The 22,617-nt window shown below is 33.3% G+C and overlaps 1 protein-coding gene across 46 annotated transcripts in view; it reads right to left on the bottom strand.

Annotated features, from left to right (window-relative positions):
- The window catches only part of RIMS2 (regulating synaptic membrane exocytosis 2), a 683,906-nt gene that overhangs the window by 196,179 nt on the left and 465,110 nt on the right, over nt 1-22,617 (bottom strand). For 34 of the 46 annotated variants that reach the window (XM_053559665.1, XM_053559666.1, XM_053559708.1 and 31 more), the window contains 2 exons: nt 6,262-6,441; nt 5,271-5,380 (listed from right to left, as the gene is read on the bottom strand). In XM_053559665.1, the coding sequence (XP_053415640.1) occupies nt 5,271-5,380; nt 6,262-6,441 (290 nt within the window). Of the gene's footprint in view, nt 1-4,435; nt 4,469-5,270; nt 5,381-6,261; nt 6,442-22,617 lie in introns of all 46 variants that reach the window. The other 12 variants (XM_053559676.1, XM_053559672.1, XM_053559674.1 and 9 more) reach the window with 3 other exon arrangements.

Here is a 22,617-nt window from a genome sequence, read left to right as displayed (position 1 = left end):
AAAAAGGTGAAATCACACACTAGAGCAGTGGTTCTCAACCTTAATACAGTTCCTGTGGGTCACGACCCACACGTTGAGAACCACTGCACTAGAGAAACAAATCCATGCATTAAACATGACACTCCACATTAATGAACACAAGACTCCAGAATATACTTCCTATCCTATAGGGAAATGATAAAAACAACATAAGAAATAAATAATCATTTTTATATTATAGTTATGCTTTTACACTAACTTAAGAATTGATGCAATTTTGCAATTAATTTTGAGAATAAAACACAAGCATTAAATTGGCCCAACAAATGTGCTTCTTTCCCTTAAAGAATATAAAATAAATAAAAATGATATTAGCTATCATTGAATTCCAAAACAATGCTGTCCTAAAAAATGACTTTACTGTGGAAGCCAATTGTGAATAGCGTTAAAAGTTTCAGTATTTGTATGGACTAGTGTAAGACATAGAAGAGTGAGTAGGAAGGCATTCATCAAACAGCTTAGTAAAAATAAAACTTGTTCCTAAATATGCCATTCTTAAATGATTTCAGCAAAGTGGGAGATGTGTGACATTCTAGTAGTTAGAAAACTAAGTATATGGAACAAAAATAGTTCTACTTGTCTATAACTAGTTACTGTTGCCTTTTCCCCATTATTAGATGTACTCTGATTTTTCTCATTTTTATGACATTAATAAGTTATTGAAAATTAGCAAATTCAGCTTAAAATGTTTTTTAGTTCTGAAACTACAATCTCTGCTTAGAGAATATGCCATGAAAATACATCTCATGTACAATACACATAAGAGTAACTGCTTTCACACCAGGGTTAAAGAGAGAAAAGGCACATAAAATACACTCTGGTTTAATTAATAAAAAGTGATAATCAGTTAAACCCTTAGTAAGTTAAAAATATTCTGTGTTGTTCCAAGAAAGTTAAGATTTACCTTTACACCTTAGATGAGATTAGGATTCAATTATGAGTTTCAAATAAAGATAGTAAAATAGATAAAAGAAGTATATAAAAATATTTTCTGACTATATAAAAACATTTTTAAGTTTTAAAATCTTTGCAGGAACATTTGACAAAGAAATGGCAAACATGATATATAAACATAATACGGATTTTTAAACACCGAAAATGAGGGATCTGCATGCCATTTAGAAGGAGGATTCTATTGGTAAAATTATGACTGTCAATGAATATTAGAGTAATATTGAGCTAGGATGAAGAGGAGTCCATAGTTAACTGTTACTTTTAGAGAAAAGATAAAATGGGAAAAATGATCATGGTCTCTAAAGCTTTTGATGGAATTCATATTGTTTTATATTTCCTTACAATTTGCTTCTAATAGATTCAAAATCCTTGAGAGAAGGTGCTAGACAAATTGAAGAAACCTTTACTCAGTTTTCTAGATAGTACTCAATAATCAGTTTTGAATAAATAAATAAATGAACTGAATGTAAAGCTGGCTAAAGGATAGGTGTTTTTTGTGGTCAAGGGCACTATGCATAATTCTAGTTTTATTTAAACATTGAGAAAAATATTCACCCAACTGGACAAATTAAATATTCTTACAAGTTATAATTAATAGCTTATGCAAAACCTATTAACAAACTTATTTTTAAATTAGTTCTGAAAAACAATCTATTCTTTATTGTGCATTTATAAATTTTAAGTCTAAAGTCATGTGAAATTGAGAAATAATACTTAATAAAACATTTATTTACTTTAGACACACGTCAGACAGACCTGACTTGACCTCTTCTCCCTGTTTTTCTACCCCCTCCTCTTCCACATGCCCAGAATCTTCAATAATTTCTGTATTTGCATGAGTAAAAGTAAAGAAAAAATAAGACCAGAGAGGTATATCAGTTATTCCTCAATGAAATAAAACAAATAAAAAATTCCAAATAATTCATGATATAGTGGGTGATTATAAGGAGACCAACAGATTATTTTTAATGAATTTTTGACATGTTATGGAAAAGCAAATAAATATACTATTATTACACTGCCTGCTTTTATGATGAGTTTGACCTGTAAGAGTGAAACCGTGATCTCTAAAATATTTGTAATATATAAATAACTGGGTAAAGTATCCAAGATACTTCATCTAATACTAGCAATAACCAGCACATTGTACCTCATGATTGCATTGTTGTACACAGCTATGATTTAATAAAAAATTAAAAAATAAAAATAAATAAATAAATAAAAGTTACATAACTTTTCTTCTAGAGAAACAAAAAAGGATACTATAAACTCTGTTTCATATTTACAAAATGGCAGTACATCAAAGATAGGAAAAAAATAATAACAATAATGCCTACAGTTGTTTAGTATACTGTACTTTCTAGATTGCCTTTGTTTTGTTTCTCAGGTCCTAAGGAAAGAAAAATGACTAAATACAGTATACACAGTCAGGACAAAATATATATCATTTTAATTTTTTTTAAATTAGCAGAACAAACTAATAAATAATGAACCCATAAAGAGTGAAATTAAGACTTGCTCATTTTTTAGCTATCAAAGAAGATTAGAAAATAAATAATTTAATACTTTGATTCTTAAATAATGCCATTAAATAACAGTTTCTGACAATTATCTTTCAGGAGATAATATGAACATTCTTTGATTTGGATTGATAGTCTATTTTAGGCTACTGCATCTTGAATTTCAGTTAAAAGTTAAAGACTTCCTACTCCTTTAAACTAAAGAAAATACCACAATCAAGTATCTAAAATCTCTATCTAAACATTTATGAAGACATTGAAAAAAACTATATTTTTAAGTAAAACAAAACATACAAAAATGCCTTTATTCATACTGAAAAGGAGAGGGAGGATTTCTCTCCCTTTTCATTTATGAAATTAAAAAACAACGGAAAAATCACAATTGGCAACATTACAGGAAAATTGAGGTTTTATTATGTAGATTGTATAAGAAAAACTCCAAAGAGTATATCTTTGTTGACAGTCCCTTAGAAACTTCATCAACCCTGACTTACAGGTATAAACAATATGGTTGGTTTTCTGATATATTTATTAGTACAAAGAATGGAGTTACTCATAATTTCAAAAGACTATTGATATAAAAGATATTAAAAAACTATTTTTAAAAACTTATGATATAAACTATGGTTTCTGACTTCATAGGCCAATAAATGATGCTGAAATTCAATCTTTAAAAATCTTGGAAAGACAAAAAAATTGCATAAATACTACTACTGAACTTTCCTTACAGAAAATAATTTATACAGTCTATCCTCTTCAAATAATTGAGAACTATAAAAATGCTGCTGAAATCTTTTTATCAGACAGCATAATACATCAGTATTCACAATACCACTGGGTTGTTCAAAATCATGGTATGTAGGAAATAGAAGCACAAAACAGAAGTTGATAACCATTCAGTTACAACTAACAGGAACACAACTTATATCAACACATTGTCTAAGGCAATAAAAGTTATTTCTGCTCGAATGCAATCAATGCATTTACAAATATATTACAAATAGGTTGTAGAAATATGAATTTTACTATAAACATATATAGAATGACAAGATTATCTTCATAGCAATTCACACAGTTTCAGGTAACTTTTCAGTTTTTAAGTAAATATTTCATGCATTCATTCAACAAATATTTATTAAGGCCTACAGTGTGCCAGGCATTATTCTATGTGCTGGAGATTCACCACTAAAAAAAAAAAAAGTCAATAAATTTTTAAAGTTCAAAGTCAATTTCAGAATTCCAAACTAGCATAGGGATTTTTTGTCCTAATAAGTGTATGATACTTCATATATCACAACTCAGTATTTTCTCTTGAGTCATAATGCAATGTTTTGCATTGCATTGCATTTTTTTACAATAAAACTGTATCATATTTAATTTTGAAATACTCCAAGCAGTCTTGTTATAACATGAAAAACAAAGTAGGAAATACTAACCACGATCACTATCTAATTCAATGACTTTCTTTTCTAGAAAGTCAAATTTAATAATTAAAAGATCATCATAAATATAAAACAAAATATATGATGATATTATAACTAGACTATGTGTACATCCTCAATGACATAAACACAGACTGCAATTGATATCTTTGGTTGAAGTCTTACTCAAAATCTCAAATTCTGCTTTAAAAGGGAAATTACATTTTTTAAAAAGAGCAGATTTTATTTAGTCATTTAAAAGAAGTTAAATTCTTTGCATTCTTACTTGACCAAACAAAGAAATATAACTCCTTGGCATATATAATTTCCAAGAAAAATAAAAGTTAAATACATTATCAGAAATCATAAAACAAAATAATTTCTCCCATAAATAAAAATCAATACCATGAAGGTATACCAATTGCAGTTGGGTTTATTTTTGCTTAGATAGCCCCCCCAAAAGGCTGTCAGCACAAAACAAACCCTCTTTTATGTACAGACCTTCATAAGGTTCTATCTCCTTGACTCCATTGTCTAGGAAAAACAAAATAAAAACAAAACAAAACAAAACAAAAAAAGGGAACCAAAGCACAGGGGTTAAAAACAACAGAAATTTCCAAAGGCACAGAAAATAAATTCTATTACAGAAAAGTTAAAAGGTGATTTAAATATATATGTATATTTGTAAATATGTATGTATAACCAATTACCAAATAAAAGGATCATTTTTAAATTATGTTAAAAATTATTACATTGTTATCCATGCTTTTAAGAGGTCCCTTATCCAAGAATTTACAGAAGTTTATGAAGTATGTTTATGTGTGTGTCAGGAAATAATGCTTTTTATACAAAAATTTGAAATTATTTAAAACATCAGTACAACATGCAGCTTTCTTTGTATATTTATGATTACCTTATTCTTGTTCTCCAGTTTTGAGAAGGATCACCATTGCTGTGCATCAGCTAACCAGTCCTTTGCAGTGTGTGAAAATTGATTTGGCTAGTTACTAATAAACTATCAACAATTACATAAACTCAGCTGTAGCAAACAAATGTCATCCAACTGATTACTTAAGAGTATTAAATTTACTTTTAAAAAATGTATTTATTTAAATTCAAAAATTATGCAACATCAATAAAGATAGCTTATTTTACCTCTCAATATTACAAATTTTAAATGCAAAATATTTTTTTATAAATGTAACTATTATTAAATGTAGCCAAGGCATACAATTAACAAAAGAAAAAAAACTATCAAAAAGGTGGTAAGAAAATCTTGGTTCACCTTAGCTTTCATGTGCATTTCCTATATGACATAACCAGAAATAAAACTTACTTCTCTCCGAAGTTCCCTTTGGTGGAAGCTGTGGAAGCTGTCGGCCCCTTCGTCCTGCCACTGGAGTACTTGATGGGCTTGTCTGGACAGACCCAGTACGAGGGTGAGACCTAAAAGATACACCATTAATATTCATTTTCAGTACAATGAGTTAGATACTTTTAATACAATTGGTTCATATGATAGCTGTATAAATGTAATTTTAAAGGAGGTTTAGCTGCTGATTAAAAGGTTAAGAAAGTAAGACAAATATGGATATTGAATGATTAAATAGCAAAAGATATTTATATTTTTGTGTAATATGCACACATACACATACATGCACACAAAGCCCTATAGTAAATCCATGAAATTATTAATGTAAATTAGTATTTTATCCATATGAAAGCAAGAGGAGAATTTCGCAGCTCCAAAAATGAAAGGTAATACTTTATATTTCTTTCTACCAGATTCCGAACTCTTTACCTCTAACCTTTCTCCCTCGATCCAGAGATTTTTACTCAGGCTTATGTTAAATATCCTTTTTTTAAACAAAATGTCTCACGAAACTACAAAACTAAAAACCTAAATAATTCAAAATTCAGCTAAAAAAAATATTGGTTAATACCGAATTTTAGTATTGATAGAAAGAAACTAAAAATGTAGTTTTATTTATTGTCATGATGATTATTTGGAAAGTGATGTCTAATGAACACGAATAATTTCTCACTCTGTAGGAGAACATGATAATTATGAGGAAATTTACCAAAGACTCTTGATTAATGAGAAATCACAAAACAAATGTAGTCAGGACAGTTAATAAACAAATTACAATGGTAGCCACACACTATTATATCCACTGAATATAAATAGTGTGTTTACATTGAAAAGGTTAGTATTGATTGTTATTAGTGATCAGCCAAAGATGACAGAAGACCATTTAGCTGCTGGTAAAATAAAATGGTGTGCTAGTGGGTAAAGGGGAAGTTAGTCTGATTGGTTTGTCTTTCACCTCGATAAGGCAGGTGAAGGAGGGGCAGATCTTCCAGTCATTAATGAAGGCATCGACCTCATGAGGTTTGTATCAGGACGTTCAGTGGATCTGGAGCGGGTGGTGGTCCGCTCAAGGAAAGGCCGTTGTTCTGTTGATCTGGATCTGTGATATGGCTGTCTATCTGCTGCTTCACAATCCCTGAAACGTTAGTCAAAAAGCAGCTCAGTTGATCTTTAGTGCCCTTCCGCTATTTGGTTATGATGCATAAAATTGATTTTGAAAAAGGCAACTATTTAAAACTATTGCATATGTAAAAGCTTTCTTGCAACATAACTCATATTGCTCATATTGTTATTATGGGCAATTTCTCACTAAACTGGTAAAGAATTTCTAAGGAACCCATATCTGCCTCTAATAGGTAGCAATTCTTAGTGAAGATAAAAGGAGTTGCTCGGTTATATATAATCAACAACAAACAAAACTACCTGCTTCCCAAAATGTATTTCCTAAATAGAAAACGTGAAATATGTGAAGCATTCTATTTTAAAAGAATTTAATTTCCAAAAGAGTAAAGAAAACCATACAAACATTAATTCTCTAGCTCTTGAGACTGTTTACTAGTATACTAAGATATTAAAAAGGCTTTAAGCACACATTATGCACCTGAACACTCAAACAGAAGAATCAAAATGAGGTTATAAGAAAATAGGGCAACTCTGAGATCTGTAGTCATATGTAACATGATCCACAAGAAAAATCACTCTGTAGAAAACTTGGAAATGAGCCATCTATCTTAGAGCACCTTAGCTACGCTATCCAATACAATTCAAAAGGGCTATTCGTTGATTGAAATGACAATTCTGAAACAAAGTGATTCCTTTGACCACAGAAAAATCTAATTAATATCAAAATTGAATTCTCATTGAAGGAAATATACTTAAATTTAGGTAACCTATCAGTATTGACTTTTCATTTTTTTTTTAAATTTATTTAGTTTTATTGTTAAGTCATAGCTGTGTACATTAGTGCAATCAAGGGGCACATTGTGCAGGTTTCATATACAATCTGATATATTCTCATCAAACTGTTCAAAGTAGCCTTCATGGCATTTTCTTAGTTACTGTATGTAGGCATTTGTATTCTGCATTTAGTAAGTTTCGCCTGTACCCATTCTAAGATGCACTGTAGATGTGGCCCCACCCATTACCCCCCCTCCACCAAAACCTCCTCCCTCCATTATATATTTCAAATCAAATTTATTTCCCCATCCAGCTGTAACCATAAAAATGGAAATTTTTATATGTTATAGATAGTCACGCAAGCATTAGTTTGAACTTCACATATGACTTTAGAAAGTAAATGCTGCATTTACTTAATCTATCACATACATTGTGATTATTTTACATTTGAAAATCACAGGGTAACAAGTCAAAGTATCAAATATTTATACATACATGCACCATAAAATGTGATTTTCTAAGGCAAATTATTTTTATGTAAGTGTATCTAGAACATATTAAAATTACCGAGATTAAATGTAAATATCAGTATTTATAAAATACTCAATTATTAGTCAAAGAGAAGATGAAAAGACAATCTAATCTCATAGTGTAAAACTCATAGTTTTATTTTTGTTTATGAAAAAGTATTTTTGAGAGAACATTTTTCTTTAGAAATGAATGTTTTAATAGTTTACTGCATGTTTTTAGTGCAATATCTTTGTATCTTCATCATAACCAATAACCAGAAAAAAAGATAATTACCTATCTCTTCTTTATATATGTATTTCTTAAATCCCCTAAAACCTGGTCTTTGTAGAGCACCAATCTTCATATTTATTTTAAAGATTTCTTATTATCTTAAATTAATAATAAACTTATCTCATTAAATAACATATGGTAATAAAACTCTGTGGAATATGTCTGCTACTCCAACAGAAAGTTAGGTTTATCCAAAATCTGATTTATTCTGATCCCATCAAGTGATTTTCTAAGTAAAATTAATTTTTGGATATACAATTTCACTTCTTTGTGAAGAATTATTTTTAATAAATGAAATATATGGTTGTGGGTGGAATCCCAAGAATTAAATCCTGAGAATTATTTCAAATGTGCTACTATGTTCCATGTCCTCAAAGGAGACTATTAATTATTAAGCAAAGAAGTCACTCCTTAGGAAATACCTCTTTTAAAATACCTCTTTTAAAAATTAAAAAAATTTATTAAAAATAAAATAAAATGAAATAAAAATAAAAAATAATTGTTTAAGAATTATAATCCTTCTTTTAAATTTTACTTATATTTTTCTTTCCACAAATGATTTGAAGTATATAATTGTCACAGTATGAAATAAAAATAGGCTAATACTTGAATCATGAAAATAACCACGGTACACGATAGAAATTTTCTGTATGTGTTGCCACAGTTAAGAGGAACTGAAAGATACAGTATTTTAAACTTCAGTAACACACAGTAAAGGTCAACATAGGCTCCTGCTGTCACACTTGAGTAGGAATAGGTATTAACTAGGTACAAACAACTTAATATTACTGGTAAGAAAATTTAAAACAGCAATGCCTAAATTACCCAGTCTGACAGCAGGTTCTTAAAGGGAATGAAATACAACTTATGAATGTCACCCTAAATTTTGAGTGAGTTTTAAGATCAATAAATTACAAATAAGGATGGTGCCTGTGGCTCAAAGGAGTAGGGCACCGGCCCCATATGCTGGAGGTGGCAGGTTCAAATCCAGACCCAGCCAAAAAAAAAAAGAAATCACAAATAATTAATTTTGAATAATAGCAAATGAAAAGTGGTAACTAATAGACAATCCCTGGTAATGCTCAAAATAGTTTAGCACCTACTTGAGGTTTTTATTTATTTTGCAGCTTTTGCAGCTTTTGGCCGGGGCTGGGTTTGAACCCGCCACCTCTGGCATAGGGGGCTGGCACCACTCCTTTGAGCCACAGCCATAGCACCCTACTTGGGGTTTTTAATGGAGTCTTTATTTCAAGCAACATAGCCACTATTGAAGTATATAATTGTCACAGTATGAAATAAAAATAGGCTAATACTTGAATCATGAAAATAACCACGGTACACGATAGAAATTTTTAGAAATTTTCTGTATGTGTTGCCACAGTTAAGAGGAACTGAAAGATACAGTATTTTAAACTTCAGTAACACACAGTAAAGGTCAACATAGGCTCCTGCTAATAATAGCCACTATTAACAATCTAACATTAAAAGCATACATTAGTATATGCAGATTTTGAGATGAAGATAAGATATTAGGACATAATAACAATTTAGAAGACTTATGAGTAAGCTTTCTTATGCTTACTCATAAGAAAAACTAAACGAGTCTTATATCTTAGTATTTGTTTCCAGTGATTTCTAAGGAAAAAATAATTTTACAATAATCTAGTGAACTTGCCAGTTTTGAATCATTTTTCCTATCAGTACAGTTGCTCATAAAAGATTTTTAAAATTTCCAAGGATCTGATTTACTTATCTTCCTACTTACAAATATGCTACTTACTTTAGGGTCCCTCCTCCCCTGTTTTTTTTCAGGCTAGTCAAATGAAGCAGTGGGAGTGGAGAAGGAACAAAGGAATTTGTAACTGCTTGTGATCAATTAGTTACAAACACCACTGCACTTGGACCAGCCAGATTCCTATTCTCAAAGTACAAGGGACTTATGGAAGCTACCAGAGAACAGACCAACGGGCATTCTTTTCTATAGCCTATTACATCCATTCATCCATCCATGCAACTAGGTAAGCTCAGTGTAGAATATCTGAAGGAGTATAAAAAAATAGAAGAATACTAAGAAAAAAAAGTTAAAAGCAACAGGACAATACAATATCTCAAAGTAACATTCAGAAATCAATAAAAATTGTTGTAATATGTATCTAGAAATCTAGCCTATATTAAATTGGATAGACTGACTTATCTTTTATTATAAAGATATTATAAGTAAATTTAATAGGTTTTCTTGAAAACTAAGCTTGAAAAAAGTAAAGCTACTTAGGAATTATTCTTTTCCTTTGTATAGTTAAAATCTTAAATTTAAAAAAATGGGAACACCAAGGAGCCCCTAGCTTTACCTGTGTCCTGGCCTGTGTCCTTCCTGCCTCAGGCTCAAGATATGACCTATCAGTGCCTTTTAGCTTTATCAATCATGGCCCACCTCTTCCCTCTTACTCCCTCAATCAACCCCAGCCCAAGAGCCCACAGTAGGGAGGGGAAAGGGATTCCGGGAAACTTGATCCCCCACCACCACCAAAGGCATTGGTTTCCAGTATTCCTTTTTGTTCTTCCCCACAATTATGCCACTACTAAGAAACAAATAAACCAACTTCTTTCCCAATTTAAAAAAAAAATGGGAACATATCTCTAAAAGACAAGTATAGTCTCAGGTTTGGGGTAAGAAGTACCTTCCCTAGATACATATTGTGTAATATAATAAGCAGATTAACAGCAGATAAGCAGATAAACAGCAAAATAAAACATATTTTAACTTTTTTCTTAAAATATCTTGAATGTCTAGAGATTTTCTGGGCATTAAATGCATAATTGAAATAAGTACATTATAAAATAAAATTAGAAACATTAAAAAGGGAGACATTTAGGGTAATTAATGTGACATCTATGCCTATTTGTATAGTATGACAATTTAAAGTAATTATATGACAGCTTTAAAATTGTAATTTTCATGTTCATTGTAATGTATAAGATTAATTTTTTAAATTATATTATTTTAGCATTGCTTCTAATATTAAGATAATTGCAAGACACAAAATATTTACCATGAAAATCATAATAAATAATTAAATTTCTTTTTTTTTCTTTGGCCGGGGCTAGGTTTGAACCCGCCACCTCTGGCATATGGGACTGGCGTCCTACTCCTTGAGGCACAGGCGCCACCCTAAATTTCTATTTGTGTATAAGTAGAAATATTTTATTATTTCTGAGGAAGACAGATTAATTTATCCTTGGGCATGACAGAATTTCTCTATAGAATACTTCTGTTGAGTTAGATGCATGGACTCTATTAATTACAAATAAATACGATTATTCAAAAATAGCAACAATAGAGTCAGCCAAGTTAATAATCATCTAAAATGTGAAAATGGCATAATACATATATTGATGAACAAAAGTGACACATCATTAGTGCAGAAAAACATATTACTATTATACACAAGCCTGGTAAGGTATTCCCATAACTATTAGGGCATTTTTAATAGTCTTTACTGAAAATTAGAAGATCAAATGTCTCAATTTCCTCAAGATAATTAGGGACATCTACAACACTGAACAATAAAGATATATTTTATTTATAATATGCACACACCAAACTACACAAGACATAAATATCTTGAGGATATTTTGAGTATTATATTAAATATTAATAATTTTCATTGCTGTTTAATTTTTATTTCAAAAATCAGCAATAAAACCACAAATAGGAAGCAGTGTAAGTGGAGAAGGAACAAAGGCATCTGTAACTTGTTGTGATCAATTACCTAGCAGAATTAACATGCAAATTAACCCATCTAATAAATTATTATTATTATTTAAATAATAAATTTGAAAAATCCTGAGAAATAATATAATTACTACTTTTACGTATAAAATTCTTATTTTATAAAATGGTTTCCATTGTCATGAATGTTAGAGTGTAATAATGATTTGTAAATTGTAACAAATTCAAATTACTCCACTATGATATTAGGCCTATATCATTCCTTCCCAGGTCCTCAAAGATCCTGTAAATAACAAACAATTGAAAGATACATATTTAAAGGATAGAATTATAAATTGTTATTGTATTTCATAAGTATATGTGATGAGGTATGGTCCTCATACTAGAATATTTGAGTGCTTATATTCAATAGTTTCACTGATCAGCTTTGAACATTTCACCAGCCTTTACAAGGATAACAAAATCAGTTGGACAGCAAAACAAATGGCTATAAAGCAAATTCCTCACCTGCACTGCTCCCTTGCTTCACTTAGCTGTCACTTCGAAATGCCAGTCCACATCTCACACTCAGAGGTGATAGCCAGAAAATCCCCACCTCAACATACACTAACAGAACAAAACTTGTGCTCATTTTCAGGCATAGATCTTATTTGCCTCAGTTCACTACTAAATGACATTGTTTTAATATTCAATAAAAAATAGGGAAAATGACAGAAAACAAGGCCTACTATCAAGAAACAAAGCAATTAAGAGAGGCAGACTCAGAGATGACACATATGCTAGAAGTATCAAATGAAGAATTTTAATAAGTGTGCTTGCTGTGTTGAAGATTGTAGTAGCAAAGATGGACAACATGCATGAACAGATGGGGAAATTTTAGCAGATAGATGGACAATGGAAAATAAAGTAAAATGCAAATACTAGAAATAACTGAACAGGAGAAAATGTTAGTTATAAAATTAGTTCAGTCCGTTAATAAAGATCTTAAATGACTAGTTAAGAGATTTTAACAGGGCTTAATTTTAGATGACAGTAATCAAAAACTTCTGAACAAAGATAATTTTAAAGTAATGATTTAAAAAGATTAATTCAGCAGTAGTACATGGAGTACATTAGATTAGGAAAAGCTCTGACTTATAGTACTAGGACTGGAAATAGAGAAGAAGGGATGTATGTAAACATTACCAATCACAATATGCAAAGTATACAACATAGTATAAAAATATATATATAATGTACAGATGCATACAAAAAATGTTAGGCACAAAAGGAATCCCAGAAGACAGATAGTCCACCCTCTCTCATTTTAGAAATGACCAAACTTGGGTTACAGAAAAAAATGGCTCATAGAAACTTGAATCAAGTCACATAATTTCATATTTTCCGTGCTGCAAGTTAACTTGGATTTTCTTAACTTTCTATACTGAACTGTGAATTGACAGTAGGAATGTTTTTTCTCTCAATAATGTTCGAAAAATCACCATCTGAATGAAATATAGAAATAAATAAACCAAAGAAAAACTTTTAAACTTCCAGCTTAAGAAATGAGATGATGATCTAGTAACAGAAATAGAAGAATTCTTGGGGCGAAACAGAGGGAATTCAGGTTTGGGTTTAAATCTGTAAGCTACTAGAAGAACATGTGCAGATGTCAATCAGAGAGAGAAAACAATCTTCAAGGGCAGGATATGTATTAAATACAGTTTGAAAAGTCATATTTAGTATTAAAATTAGAATATTAATTGATTAATTCAATCTTTCAGTACATATATATTAGTTCAGATTATATGCCTAGCACTGTACCAGGTACTAGCAATTTTTGACCAGAAGTTTTGGTTAAAGCCACAGGTACAAGAGAATATAAGAAAGAACATGGTCAGAAGATGAGGACTTGAGATAGAAGGAGATAAAAGGAGACAGAAGAGCAGTCAAGGGGCAGAATGAGAACTGTATTAGACAAACCAACAACAACAAAAAAGATGACTAAAAAAAGCAAATACAAAGAAACAAGTATATGTATGTATAAATAATATGCCAAATAATAACAATGGAGAAAATCTTATCAATAAAGTGCTGGAGGTAGGTCAACCTATAGAAAATTATGGCTTAGGAGTTGATGAAGAAACAAAAGAAGCATATATAAAAATACATCAAAGTGGAGGAGAGAGCAAGATGGCGGCCGAGTAACAGCTTCCTTGCATCTGGGCACCATGACTCTGTGGAGATAGGACTCCAGGCATCTCTGGCTGGTGGGATCTGCCTATAATCATCCTTGTAAGGATACAGGGAGTCAGCGAGAGACTCCTGGACCCCAAGAGGAGGACTAAAAGTGGAAAACTGGCAACTGGTCGCGTGTGTTCAATCAGTCTAAACCCGCCAGCAACTGTAAGTAAGTACAGTAGCAGCAAGACTGCAAACCAGAAAGACCTTACCTGTGAACTGTTTTGGTGTCTTTGGACTTGGCACTCAGTTGAACTGCCTTGGGGAGAGCCTGAGTGGGAGTGCGGAGGACTTTGGCCATTGTCTAGGGCCCCAATCTGAGCAGCTGAGCCAGACGGAGCTAATAGTGTTTGGCTGTGGGCCACAGGGAGCCATTGTGAGTGATCTGCCCGTGCAAGCTTCGCCCTCAGGGTCGCAGAGCAAGATTCCAGTGGGAGTGGTAACCCAGCGACTGAGTAGCCTAAGGGTGGGGTCTGAGCCGCCTTACAGCCCTAACCCTCAGGGGCAGAGTGAGATGGGTTTTGGCACACTGGGTAAGTGGATAGCCACTTCAGCAGTGATTCCAGCGACAAGCACTTTCCTGGGAAAGCTTCTACTCAGCAAGTTTACAAGTTCAAAGTGCCTTTTAAGTGGGCTGAAAAGAGATTTAGGGTGTCTACCTGCTGGGGTAGGAGAAATCTGCAGCCTCCAGTTGTATCAGCACTGTGATTAACGCTCATATCCCAGAAGACCACGTGTTGCCGAGACAATATTCAACAATATATACATACTGCTTTGTTTTTGGTTGTGTTTTTTTTTTTTTCCTGTTTTTTTAGTTTAATTGTTTTTCTGTTTGATGTTGTTGATGTTGTTCTGTTTTTTAATTTCAACCTTTTCCGTACAGATTTTTTTCTTTCTCAATTTTTCTAGTGTAATTATAATGTCCCATTGCTGCCTTTTTCAATAACTAGAACTTCGTATTTGTTAGTGTGTCTACTGATATTATTTGGTTTCTCACCCAATTTTACCCCGTAAAGTTTTCTGTTTGCTTGTTTTGGTTTGATTTATAACATTTTTGTCTTTCCTCTCTACTTGGTGGAGCTGGGGTACTGTGTCTGACCAGGTTAGCAAAGAGCTGCTGACCTCAAGGGAACCACCTAACTGAGCACCCCCAGAAGGTGGAGTATTTTTAAGGTTGTGTCAAAGTACCCTACTGTACACCTATATTGCTCAGTCTTCCTCTTTCTGTGCCTCTCTTCTTTTTGTCAATATTCCTTTTACCCACCCCCTCTCCTTTCTCTCTCTCTCTTTTTTTTTTCTTTTTGCTTGTTCCTCCTTTCTTTCATTCCTTTCTTGCTCTTCAACTTCTCATCCTTCTGGTCCTGTACCAAAAGGACCCATCAAAACCTTAGTCCACAGGCACGAGAACTTAAAGAGCAAGACGAAGTGAAAGGAAAATTAGGGCAAGGAAACAGATAAAAGAAATCACTCGTGAGGAAGAATCAGCAGAAAACTCCAGGCAACATGAAGAACCAGTACAGAACAACCCCGCCAAGGGACCATGAGGTAGCTACTGCAGAGGATTCCATCTATAAAGAAATGTTAGGAACGACAGAAAGGGAATTTAGAACACACATGATGGAAATGATGGAAATAATAAAGGAAACTGCTAATAAAGTGGAAAATAACCAAAAGGAATTCCAAAAACAGAATCAAATAAGGGATGAATGATATGAAGAATATAGAAAGGATATAGCAGAGCTGAAGGAACTGAAACAGTCAATTAGGGAACTTAAAGATGCAATGGAAAGTATCAGCAACAGGTTAGACCATGCAGAAGAAAGAATTTCAGAGGTAGAAGACAAAGTTCTTGAGATAACTCAGATAGTAAAAGAGGCAGAAAAGAAGAGAGAGAAAGCAGAACGTTCCCTGTCAGAATTATGGGACTTTATGAAGCGTTCCAACATACGAGTTATAGGAATTCCAGAAAGGGAAGAAGAATGCCCCAGAGGAATGGAAGCCATACTAGAGAATATTATAAAAGAAAATTTCCCAAATATCACCAAAGATTCTGACACACTGCTTTCAGAGGGATATCAGACCCCAGGTCGCCTCAACTCTAACCGAGCTTCTCCAAGACACATTGTGACGAACTGTCCAAAGTCAAGAAAAAGAAAAGATTCTGCAAGCTGCCAGGAGTAAGCGCCAGTTGACCTACAGGGGCAAATCCATCAGAGTGACCACAGACTTCTCTAATGAAACATTACAAGCAAGAAGACAATGGTTATCTACCTTTAATCTACTTAAACAGAACAACTTCCAGCCCAGAATTCTGTACCCTGCTAAGCTTTAAAATTGATGGAGAAATCAAATCATTTACAGATATACAAACATTGAGGAAATTCGCCACAACAAGACCAGCTCTACAGGAAATACTTCAACCTGTTCTACACACTGACCATCACAATGGATCAGCAGCAAAGTAAAAACTCAGATATTAAAGGACAGAACCTAACCTCCACACTGATGCAAAAGACAAAACTAAGCAATGGACTCTCACAAAATAAGACGAATAGAATACTACCACACTTATCAATTATCTCAATAAACGTTAATGGCTTGAATTCCCCACTGAAGAGACATAGATTGGCTGACTGGATTAAAAAACACAAGCCATCCATTTGCTGTCTGCAAGAAACACACCTGGCTTCAAAAGACAAATTAAAACTCCGAGTCAAGGGATGGAAGACAATTTTACAGGCAAATGGAATTCAGAAGAAAAGAGGAGTTGCAATCTTATTTTCAGATACATGTGGATTTAAAGCAACTAAAGTCAAAAAAGACAACGATGGTCACTTTATATTGGTCAAGGGAAAAATACAACAAGAAGATGTTTTGATTCTAAATATTTATGCACCCAATTTAAATGTTCCCAGATTTTTAAAACAGACCTTACTCAGTCTGAGCAATATGATATCTGATAATACCATAATAACAGGGGATGTTAACACTCCCCTTACAGAGCTGGACAGATCCTCTAAACAGAAATTAAACAAAGATATAAGAGATTTAAATGAGACCCTAGAACAACTGTGCTTGATAGATGCATATAGAACACTCCATCCCAAAGATAAAGAATATACATTCTTCTCATCACCCATGGAACATTCTCCAAAATTAATCATATCCTGGGACACAAAACAAATATCAACAGAATTGAAATTTTACCTTGTATCTTCTCAGACCAAAAGGCACTAAAGATGGAACTCAACTCTAACAAAAATGCTCGACACCACATAAAGGCATGGAAATTAAACAATCTTCTGTTGAATAACAAATGGGTGCAGGAAGAAATAAAACAGGAAATCAACTTCCTTGAGCATAACAACAATGAAGACACAAGCTACCAAAACCTGTGGGACACTGCAAAAGCAGTTTTGAGAGGAAAATTTATCACTTTAGATGCCTACATTCAAAAAACAGAAAGAGAGCACATCAACAATCTCACAAGCCATCTTACGGAACTGGAAAAAGAAAAACAATCTAAGCCTAAACTCAGTGGAAGAAAAGAAATATCCCAGATCAAATCAGAGATCAATGAAATTGAAAACAAAAGAATCATTCAGAAAATTAATGAAACGAGGAGTTGGTTTTTTGAAAAAATAAATAAAATAGATAAACCATTGGCCAGATTAACGAGAAACAGAAAAGTAAAATCTCTAGTAACCTCAATCAGAAATGATAAAGGGGAAATAACAACTGATCCCACAGAGATACAAGAGATCATCTCTGAATACTACCAGAAACTCTATGCCTAGAAATTTGACAATGTGAAGGAAATGGATCAATATTTGGAATCACACCCTCTCCCTAGACTTAGCCAGGAAGAAACAGACCTCCTGAACAGACCAATTTCAAGCACTGAGATTAAAGAAACAATAAAAAATCTTCCAACCAAAAAGTGCCCTGGTCCAGATGGCTTAACACCAGAATTCTATCAAACCTTCAAGGAAGAGCTTATTCCTGTTCTGCAGAAATTATTCTAAAAAATTGAGGAAGAAGGAATCTTCCCCAACACATTCTATGAAGCAAACATCACCCTGATACCAAAACCAGGAAAAGACCCAACCAAAAAGGAGAATTTCAGACCAATCTCACTCATGAATATAGATGCAAAAATTCTCAACAAAATCCTAGCCAATAGATTACAGCTTATCATCAAAAAAGTCATTCATCATGATCAAGTAGGCTTCATCCCAGGGATGCAAGGCTGGTTTAACATACGCAAGTCCATAAACGTTATCCACCATATTAACAGAGGCAAAAATAAAGATCATATGATCCTCTCAATAGATGCAGAAAAAGCATTTGATAAAATCCAGCATCCTTTTCTAATTAGAACACTAAAGAGTATACGCATAGGTGGCACATTTCTAAAACTGATCGAAGCTATCTATGACAAACTCAGAGCTAATATTTTACTGAATGGAGTAAAACTGAAAGCTTTTCCTCTTAGAACTGGAACCAGACAAGGTTGCCCTCTGTCACCTTTACTATTCAACATAGTGCTGGAAGTTCTAGCCAACAATTAGGCAAGATAAGGAAATAAAGGGAATCCAAATGGGAGCAGAGGAGGTCAAACTCTCCCTCTTTGCTGATGACATGATCTTATACTTAGAGAACCCCAAAGACTCAACCACAAGACTCCTAAAAGTCATCAAAAAATATAGTAATGTTTCAGGATATAAAATCAATGTCCACAAGTCAGTAGCCTTTGTTTACGCCAATAACAGTCACGATGAGAAGCTAATTAAGGACACAACACCCTTCACCATAGTCTCAAAGAAAATGAAATACCTAGGAATATACCTAATGAAGGAGGTGAAGGACCTCTATAAAGAAAATTATGAAATCCTCAGAAAGGAAATAGCAGAGGACATTAACAAATGGAAGAACATACCATGCTCATGGATGGGAAGAATCAACATTGTTAAAATGTCTATACTTCCCAAAGCAATCTACCTATTCAATGCCATTCCTATCAAAATACCAACATCGTACTTTCAAGATTTGGAAAAAATGATTCTGCATTTTGTATGGAACCAGAATAAACCCCGTATAACTAAAGCAGTTCTTAGTAATAAAAATAAAGCTGGGGGCATCAGCATACCAGATTTTAGTCTGTACTACAAAGCCATAGTGGTCAAGACAGTATGGTACTGGCACAAAAATAGAGACGCAGACACTTGGAATTGAATTGAAAACCAAGAAATGAAACTAACATCTTACAACCACCTAATCTTCGATAAACCAAACAAGAACATACCTTGGGGGAAAGACTCCCTATTCAATAAATGGTGTTGGGAGAACTGGATGTCTACATGTAAAAGACTGAAACTGGACCCGCACCTTTCCCCACTCACAAAAATTGATTCAAGATGGATAAAGGACTTAAATTTAAGGCATGAAACAATAAAAATCCTCAAAGAAAGCATAGGAAAAACACTGGAAGATATTGGCCTGGGGGAAGACTTCACGAAGAAGACTGCCATGGCAATTGCAACAACAACAAAAATAAACAAATGGGACTTCATTAAACTGAAAAGCTTCTGTACAGCTAAGGAGACAATAACCAAAGCAAAGAGACAACCTACACAATGGGAAACAATATTTGCATATTTTCAATCAGACAAAAGCTTGATAACTAGGATCTATAAAGAACTCAAATTAATCCACATGAAAAAAAGCCAACAGTCCCATATATCAATGGGTAAGAGACACGAATAGAACCTTCTCTAAAGATGACAGACGAATGGCTAATAAACATATGAAAAAAATGTTCAAACAAATCAAAACAACCCTGAGATATCATCTAACCCCAGTGAGAATGGCCCACATCACAAAATCTCAAAACTGCAGATGCTGGCGTGGATGTGGATAGAAGGGAACACTTTTACACTGCTGGTGAGACTGCAAACTAGTACAAACCTTTCTGGAAGGAAGTATGGAGAAACCTCAAAGCACTCAAGCTAGACCTCCCATTTGATCCTGCAATCCCATTACTGGGAATCTACCCAGAAGGAAGAAAATCCTTTTATCATAAGGACACTTGTGCTAGACTGTTTCTTGCAGCTCAATTTACAATCGCCAAAGTGGAAACAGCCTAAATGTCCACCAACCCAGGAATGGATTAACAAGCTGTGGTATATGTACACCATGGAATACTATTCAGCTATTAAAAAAAATGGAGACTTTACATCCTTCGTATTAACCTGGATGGAAGTGGAAGACATTATTCTTAGTAAAGCATCACAAGAATGGAGAAGCATGAATCCTATGTACTCAATTTTGATATGAGGACAATTAATGACAATTAAGGTTATGGAGGACAAGGAAAAACAGAAAGAGGGATGGAGGGAGTGGGGTGGGGCCTTGGTGTGTGTCACACTTTATGGGGGCAAGAAATGATTGCAAGAGGGACTTTACCTAACAATTGCAATCAGTGTAACCTGGCTTATTGTACCCTCAATGAATCCCCAACAATAAAAAATAATAATAATAATAAGAAAAAAAAATACATCAAAGCATTCTATAATAGACATACTCTTATTTGGCAATGTGAATGTTATTTTTTTTGCATTATCATTATTATTGTTGTTATTGCTCAAAAAAATAAAAATACATCTCAAGCAATCTGTTCTAAATGAAAGAAAGAGAAAAAAAGGAAAAAAATGGACTATTCTCAAGGTAGCTTGAGGGGTGGAAGAAGAAGATGAGATATGACGTCAAGATACAACCATGGTTGCCTCTCTTCAGACTCCATGGCAGTGTTCAGCATTCATCTAGAGTAGACCCTGATCAACCCCTTTTAGGGAGACTCATCCAGTTCTATCAGCTAGCACAAAAGCAACTGAAGATAATCTTATAATATTTGAATTTAATCACTCCTATTCAAGCATCTTATCTCTGTAATTCTTGGATATCAAGTAAAAAGCAAACCCCTTTGCCCCTTGGTTCATCCCTTCTCTTCTGTACCATTCCTTTTTTTTTCTCTCTCTCTCTAATTCTGTTGTATTATTAAGAATCCTTATTTCATTATTAATAAAATTCCTTACACTACCAATCTTTCTGCAGAATGGTTTCTGCATATGCCTGCCTTAAATAATATTTAGCTAAACCACATAATTTCTGTTTCCAGTATAGCTCTCACATGCAGAAACGCCTTATTATTTCACATTTTATAGTCCATGAATCCAGAAGAGGATGGCTCCCTAGAGACACATCTGAACATTACTCTCCAAACTATAATGGACATAAGTCCTTATCCATCATAAGAATTCCACTAGGATATAACATCTATTATTAATTCAGGTTGCTAATTATTTATCCAACTTCCAATCACTATCCCGTAGTCATTGATAGTTTGGGGAATTGTCTGCCAGCCATCTTCTTTACACTAGTTCCTATGGTAATGTTAGGAGATTTCAGTGCAGAAAACTGTTCAACAAACATAAACCTCAATCCTTTGATTTTCATAACTTCATGATCCTTACATTTCTTCTGTATCAGTCCCACCAATTCCTACCAGTAAGCATCTCCCTCTTTGCTTTTCTTCCTTCCTTCCTTACCCACCCTAAACTCTATGATTGAACATATAAATCACTGCCACACGGTACTCAGATTACCCTCTAATCCAAGTCTTCCTACTCAAACATTCATTAAAATTCTAACAGTAGTTTAATGCCATAATTTGATTTCTCTCCATTAACATCCTTTTACTTAGCCCTACTTCTCTCATCCATTTTCCTCCTGTCTCAATGGTAAATAATAGCTTTCCTCTGCTCACAAACTCTACCAGTATGTTTAGGCCAATTCACTCCTACCTTCCTTAATAATTTTGTTCCAATTATCTTTTCTTTTTCTGTATTTTCAACTTAACTATTTCTAAAAGAATCCTTTCTACCAGTTTATAAACACAAGGACATATTTCTACTCTAAAAGAAACATCCTTTGATACCACATACCCCTCGATAATTTTTTCTCCTTCACACTTTCTTTATGAATTCATTTTCTATCTCCTAGTTATGCTCATCCAACTGCAATATGCTTTTTTCCCTCTTACTACACTTCTGAAATTACCCCCAGGTAATACCACCAATGATTCTCCACTTGACAAATTCATCAGGGATATTTTTCCTTCATTATTTTTATTGGTGTCATTATTACTTCATTCTTAAAACTCTACTCCTTTGGCTCTATTTGTCCTACTTTTCCTCACTATTCACTCTTTTTGTAGAAACGTCCCTTCCTCTGTCACTTAATGTTTCCCAGGGCAGAGGAAGACTTCTTGGTTCTCATTTCAGGAGCCATTTCTCAGGCTGATTCCACTTACATTCTTTTGTGTGCTTACCCTTGCTAGTGAATATACTTCTAATTTGCTCTATGTAGCCTAGAATGAAGAGTGCAAGTAGGAATACTTAAGGAAAGAGTCATATATTGATGGGCTTGCATTACTAGTAATAATGATTTTATAAACTTGAAAACAATATTCAAATATTAGCTGTAAATAGATTAGAAATTAAATTAGGAATAGAATTGCAGAGAATGGACAAAGGGAAAATAGTAATAGGAGAAATTGATTGGAGAAAGTTTCTGGCTTTGAGTGCAAAGCACAAGCAAGACCTT

Source organism: Nycticebus coucang, chromosome 13 (genome assembly GCF_027406575.1).
Source record: "Nycticebus coucang isolate mNycCou1 chromosome 13, mNycCou1.pri, whole genome shotgun sequence".
NCBI lineage: Eukaryota > Metazoa > Chordata > Mammalia > Primates > Lorisidae > Nycticebus > Nycticebus coucang.
This window is presented reverse-complemented; position numbering and strand designations above follow the sequence as displayed.